This window comes from Oncorhynchus keta, chromosome 28, assembly GCF_023373465.1.
Source record: "Oncorhynchus keta strain PuntledgeMale-10-30-2019 chromosome 28, Oket_V2, whole genome shotgun sequence".
NCBI classification, from domain to species: Eukaryota; Metazoa; Chordata; class Actinopteri; order Salmoniformes; family Salmonidae; genus Oncorhynchus; species Oncorhynchus keta.
Window position 1 is genome coordinate 35,350,818 of NC_068448.1, and position 6,797 is coordinate 35,357,614.

Genomic DNA, 6,797 nt, shown 5'->3' on the forward strand with positions numbered 1-6,797 from the left:
CTTTATTTTACTCTCACTTGGAAACTCCACCCACTAACCTGTCACTAAGCTCTGCCCACTGAGTTTTCATGCAACCAATCAATTAATCCCAGACTACCTCTGGTGATGGTCATGAAGCTCTGATCACATTCAGATCTACACCACCTGTTTAAACATGTGGACAAGATCAGGACACATGTTAGCACAAGGTATAAAAGGGGTTAAGAAAGAACTGCAGCATAGCTACTTCCCATGTCACATCACATTTGTCATGAAAAATATGTATAATGCTCTTTAATTACTCAAGGCACACATTCATCTAGCCTACAACTGATTATAGGATCTACAGGCTCAGGGAGACAGTGTAACATGGCAGACGCATCAACATGTTGAACGTGGCACACATTCATAAGGTCATGTTGCCATGGGAACATGTCATTTGGAATGGAATGTAAAACAAATTGGCTTCATTCATAGGCCTACATCTCATTTGCATGCCTACAACAGAGACTAAAACAGCAGGTATTTTAAATGCATACCATCACAGACGACACATAACGTCATAAAATGTGCATATATTGCACATGTATGTGTATAAAAGCTATCTCTGAAATAGTCATATGACATTCAAAGCTATCCACCAAAATGACGATTTCGCATTCCAAACAATAAAAGTGCCTAGTTAGAACTGTAACATAGCCCTCTATATGGGAGGACAGTCTTGCAGTTATCAGAGGTGCAATATATCCAACATGGCCAACAATACCTTACTTAACTTTTAATGTGCCCCCTGTTGAAGACAAGCACTGTACTCTTGACAATATGCTTGCTTCCAAGGAAATAACGACTTCCACTGGTTTGAAGGGAATAGTCCAAGAGCCTCGGGATGAGATGGGTAGCAGCAGATTTGAGGTGGGAGTGTGGTCCGAGAGTCTCAGCTTTCATTGGTTGCAGTCTGGGGGAGTTGAGAGGGCGCTGGCCCGTTGAGCCTGTCCAGCTCATCCACCTGCGGGGAGGGCATGGTGCCCCCCCAGGCCGCCCCACCTCCGCCCCCCTCCCCTGGCACCGCGAGGTTGGGCACGCTCTTGCTGCGGACGCACTGGAAGTCAACGTGACGGCTCTTCCCTTCCTCCTTCTCCCAGGACAGCTGAATGAAGGGCCGCTGCACGTAGTTGTAGATGACCTCTGACCTTCCTCCCGGACGCCGCTTCACTTTCTCCTTATAGGTTGGGTACCCTGGGACACAGATCAGTGGAAATCCATGTGTAATGTATATCAATTCATATTTTACTGGGGGTAGCTTGGGTAGAACAAGCCCGACTCACCTTCAATGCCTATCCGGATGTTCTTCAAACCTCTCTCCTTCAGCAGGGTTTTAGCAACGTCTCTGTTCTCGATGTACTTGAAGAAGCGGTAGAGTTTGGAGCTGTACAAAACTGGACAGAAGAGAGAGAAACATATTAATTCACTCAACACTGAAGTTGTGCCGGCGCACAGTTAGGCGAGATGGTTAGCTAGCTACCTAAGGTTAACAGTTAATAAGCAACCACTCCTACGTACACTCTTGACAGAAACCCTAACACTGCTGCGTCAAAAACATGCTTCCAAAAATGACGAGGTGTTTCCTGTTGCGTAACCTTTTTAAATGTGACCAATTTTGAATTGACATGGATTTTGGAAGTTGGTCATTTTTCAGAGTACTTTAGGATTTGTGATGTGTGTTTTGTGACTGATGCCTTACTTTGGGAATACTCCTCTCCCATGGGTGGAGGGTGTTCCTCATCCCAGTCCACAATGTCATCGTCGGCCAAAACCACGATGTGGCACTCCCTCTCCCCTCCCTGGGCACATGACACCATGGCAGGCACCACTAGCTCCTCCAGGAATCCCTCAAACTGCCTCCGTGCCCCATCGTTGGACAGCTCATGAAGCAGGGCACCTGGGAACAGAAAGAGACAGTCACTTGACCAACCTCACTATCATGATAATCAAGTGAAGGATGTGTCTTTGTTGAGACTGCAGGAGGTTTGAATGCTATGAAGTCATTTTGCAATCATTCTCAAACAAAATATTCACTCAAAACATTTAGTACCTCAACTTGTTTTTGTTAAGATTCATAGATGTGGGTATCCTTGTGACGTGTTGTGCTGTCATAAGAGTTGCTCATACTGGTGAAGATATATTTGTAATGGCTGCTGTACTGCATATCCCATTCCTTTTGCCTGCCACTACCCCTACCTTGGACAATCCCGTAATCTGGTCAGTTTACACATGGAGTACACATAATGGGTGGTTATACTCACTGAGGTCGCGACACTTGACTGTGCTGGCACTGAAGTTGATACAGAGGTAATCACAAGCCTCTCTCAGCTCCGACACTGATACGCCATCGGGACACCTCATAACACCCGTCTGATAAAAGTTCTAACGGAGAAATACACATTGGAATGAATGAACTGACTGTTTTTGGTACCTCTACAGCTGTGGCAATATCTGTCATTTCACTGAGATGAGAGACTGGCTTTAAAAATGCCAGTCCCATCACAAGTACTGGAAGAGAGCTTTTAAGTTTTGCACTTAAAAGGTCTCCAGAAGTTAGTTGAGTCGAGGCTATAAAGCATACACTGAGTATACAAAACTATAAGAACACTTGTTCTTTCCATGACATAGACTGACCAGGTTGAATCCAGGTGAAAGCTATGATCTCTTATTGATGTCACTTGTTAAATCCACTTCAATCAGTTTAGATGAAGGGGAAGAGATGGGTTAAAAAATGATTTTTAAGCCTTGAGAAAATTGAGACATGGGTTGTGTATGTGTGCCGTTCCTTTGAACAGGGTACGTAGTAGGTGCCAGGCGCACAGGTCTGTCAAGTACTGCAACGCTGCTGGGGTTTTCACACTCAACTGTTTCCTGCAAAAGGTTGGGTTCCACTCAACATTAGGACAGTGTTCTTATATTCAAGTTGTGCCAACTTACCAGTATAACCTGAAAGATGCTGGCACTGATGCCCTCTGTCAGTTCATACTCGCCCTTCCCATTGGGCCTGGTGAAGTTGTGCTGTCGCGCTGGGCCAAACATTCTGCAATGACAACTTGAAAAAATGTAACCCAAACCTTGATACCTTAACCAACTATGTTTTCTCTAAGTAACATTTTCATGTCTGTATGTACTGTACATTCATAAGTAAGTGAAATAAAATATAGTTATTTAAGTTAATTTCCCACTGTACCTTCCTAGCATGGTGTTGGGGTGTGCAGTGAAGGTGGCGGGGTCCACCGCAAAATGGCTACCGTCCACAACCAGAGTGACCCTCTCACGGTGAACGGTACCCGGGTCCGTTCTTCCCTCTTTCAATCCGCTCATCTTTCGGCGTCTCTTTACCTCTAGCCGTCACTCCCTCTACTGTGGGTGGACCTGGCCACTTGGAGATCACTGTAGGATTGGCTGTTTTTAAGATCTGTAAAAAAAAAAATTACTGTGGAGGATGCCATTGTGAGCTGCTCTGAGGTCTGTTCCAAAATCAACAGGATTCTGATGATTTCATGAGAGAATATTGAATGGGCTGCAACGATATTAGCATGAAAATGCTTTAGAATCCAGACTGTCAAAATTCACCTGACTGTCAAAATTCCCCTTAAAAATAATGACAAGTGGTAGTCATCACCCCAAAAACCTTATAAAATGTAATACATCGTTCATTAAATCTCTAGAGTTTAAACCAACATTAGATGAAGTTCTGTTGTACGAGAAACTAGCTATTCTACATTTAAATTGACTTTAGGCCGATTGACTATGTGATTTCAAGAATGAGTTAATCAAGGCTAAGTTACAGTAGCCTATTCACATGGCACTGCTGTTACAATGAGCAGCATACAGTGCCTTCAGAAAGTATTCATACCGCCTTGACTTATTCCACATTGTGTTGTGCTACAGCCTGAATTAAAAATTGATTATATTGATTTTTCTCTCTCACCATCTGCACACAATAACCCATAATGATGAAGTGAACATGTTTTTAAACATTTTAGAAAACCATTTTGAAAATAAATCAAATACAGAAATATCTAATTTACATAAGTATTAACATCCCTGAGTCAATACTTTGTAGAAGCACCTTTGCCAGCGATTACAGCTGTGAGTCTTTCTGAGTAAGTCTGTATGTCTGGATTGTGCAACATTTGCCCATTATTGTTTACAAAATTCTCCAAGCACTGTCAAATTGGTTGTTGATCATTGCTAGACAACCATTTGCAGGTCTTGCCATAGATTTCCAAGTAGATTTAAGTCAAAACTGTAACTCGGCCACTCAGGAACATTCACTGTCTTCTTGGTAAGCAAATCCAGTGTAGATTTGGCCTTGTGTTTTAGGTTATTTTCCTGCTGAAAAATGAATTAATCTCCCAGTGTCTGGTGGAATGCAGACTGAGACCGGATTTGCTCTAGGATTTTGCCTGTGCTTAGCTCCATTCCATACATTTTTTTTATTCTGAAAAACTCCCCAGTCCTTAACGATAACAAGCATACCCATAACATGATGCAGCCACCACTATACTTGAAAATATGTACATTCTGTAATTCATTCTGTAAATTAGGTTATTATTGTGGAGTAGCTAAAATGTTGTTGATCAATCCTCAGTTTTGTCAAATCAATGCCATTCAGCTCTGTAACTGTTTTAAAGTCACCGTTGGCCTCATGGTGAAATCCCTGAGCTATTTCCTTACTCTAAATCAAATCAAATTATATTGGTCACACACGCGTTTAGCAGATGATATTGCGAGTGTAGCGAAATGCTTGTACGGGTGTAGTGAAATGCTCTATGGCAACTGAGTTAGGAAGGACTCCTGTATTTTTGTAGTTACTGGGTGTTTTGATACACCATCCAAAGTGTAATTAATGACTATCCCTTTGAGAATGGTGAAGTTAATGTCTGCTCCCCCCCATAATAGGTGCCCTTCTTTGCAATACATTGGAAAACCGCCCCGGTTCACAGCTCGACTGAGGGACAATTATCTATATGTGTAATTTACAGAGATTAAGTAGTCATTCAAAAATCATGTCAAACACTATTATTGCACACAGAGTGAATCCATGCAACTTATTGTGACTTGTTAAGCACATTATTTTTACTGCTGAACATATTTAGGCTTGCCATAACAAAGGGGTTGAATACTTACTGACTTAAGACATGTCAGCTTTAATTTTTTTATTTTGTAAACATATTGAAAACATAATTCCACTTTGACATTATGGGGTATTGTGTGTAGGGCAGTGACCCCAAAATATACATTTAATCCATTTGAGGCTCAGGCTGTAACACCATTTTTTTGAAGTTATAGGGTGTGAATACTTTTTAAAGGCACTGTAAAAACAGAACATGCCCGTTACAATTATGAAACATATTTCGTGAACAGCATAAATATTGAGTTTGTCCCGGCCCCTTTACCAACCAGAACCAACTTGTACATTCCTGTTCAGCTAGACAAGTCTACATTACTGTCCTCTGAATCATCAGAGTCTAGCTGTCTAAAATAGAATTGAAAGTTAAATAGCCTAGACTCTCAGAAAATAATTGTTTGTTTAATAATTACCATAAATGTATATGTAATATCAAATGTGTTACCATAGAATTACGAATTAGAATACTAGAACATTAACCTTCTTATGGTGGTATAAAAGGTCAGCCATTTTGGTAAGGGAGTTAGTCAACCATGGTCAGCCATTGCTGTGATAAGATAGTGTAAAGAAGATTATCTGCACTGTATGTTTGTTAGCTAGCTAGCCTGACAGTTTTAGAGGAATGATTCCATAAATTTGCTAAATAACTGCCAACATTCCAACATTCCATTCAAGCAATGCAGTCAATCCATTACCATACATTGGCTAGAATCCGCCGAAATGTTTGGTCAGTTTACATATATTTTAGAGGCTATTTATACAGAAAATGTGTCCCAAAAAAATAGTTTATAATTTATGTGACAATATTTTACGTTGACAATAATATTACACAATTTCTGATGTCTGCCTTACTTTTATTTTCCTGCATAAGTAAAATCAGGAAATGAATAACCAATGACTATTGCCATTCATTGCAACTAGACTGGGTTGGATTTCTCCCTGACCACAATGGCTGCCATTTTTGGACCATTCTGGAACGTTTAGGGTTTGTGACAAGTCCGCTCTAGTAATTAAATAGGATATCTATGTGTGTTACAATCTACAGTATCGCCGGAGTTCTAGAACGTAGTGTGGAACCTTTATTGTGAGAACACCATGTGACTTTTACATTGAAGTATTTTAATACAGTCGCATTGTCCATGGTCATCATTCATAAATAGGTCTACATTAGTCGATAGGCACATAATTGTCCTGAAGGAAAGCCCTCATTCAGATAACAAGTTTAAAAACGGTCAGTCAGCTATCTTTCTGCTTTCGTCTCTTCGTCCAGCCATTCGTTAGTCAAATAATTGATACATTAGCTTCGTTGCTTACTCTGAGAAAATACAAATATTGCATAGTCACTTGGACTACCGCGACAAGTTGCTACATGTTGCATAGACTACTGTACCTAAAATATAAAAACTTACGCCCGTTTCATGCCCTCGGTGCTCCGGTCGGTTCAAAATTTCAAATGTGCCATGGTGCCACCTCATGTGGTTTCAAGTCATTTGAAAAACCTTCGCCATGACTCAAATATGCTCCATTTAGGTTCTTTCCTTGTACTGTACAAACTGAACCAATGATGGCCAGAATACTGCGCCTGTCATAAGGGGAAGTCTTCTAGCCTCAGCTGCGCAAGAACCTGAATGCGGCACTG

General features: G+C 41.1%; 1 protein-coding gene across 1 annotated transcript; it reads right to left on the minus strand.

Moving 5' to 3' along the window:
• Positions 1-258: 258 nt before the first annotated feature.
• LOC118361211 (BTB/POZ domain-containing protein KCTD20-like) lies at positions 259-6,766 on the minus strand. The gene is made up of 7 exons (XM_035740954.2): positions 6,568-6,766; positions 3,212-3,439; positions 2,959-3,061; positions 2,283-2,403; positions 1,721-1,918; positions 1,305-1,415; positions 259-1,215 (listed from the first exon to the last, which is right to left on the minus strand). The coding sequence occupies exons 2-7, from the start codon at positions 3,343-3,345 to the stop codon at positions 914-916; spliced, it is 969 nt and encodes a 322-aa protein (XP_035596847.1). The 5' UTR covers positions 3,346-3,439; positions 6,568-6,766; the 3' UTR covers positions 259-913.
• Positions 6,767-6,797: the final 31 nt, after the last annotated feature.

Coding starts and splice junctions, on each gene's coding strand:
- LOC118361211 (XM_035740954.2), bottom strand. CDS start 3,345: ATGAGCGGATTGAAAGAGGGAAGAACGGACCCGGGTACCGTTCACCGT. Junction 2,404..2,958: donor GCATCTTTCAGGTTATACTG/GTAAGTTGGCAC, acceptor TTTCTCCGTTAG/AACTTTTATCAGACGGGTGT. Junction 1,216..1,304: donor CATCCGGATAGGCATTGAAG/GTGAGTCGGGCT, acceptor TCTGTGTCCCAG/GGTACCCAACCTATAAGGAG.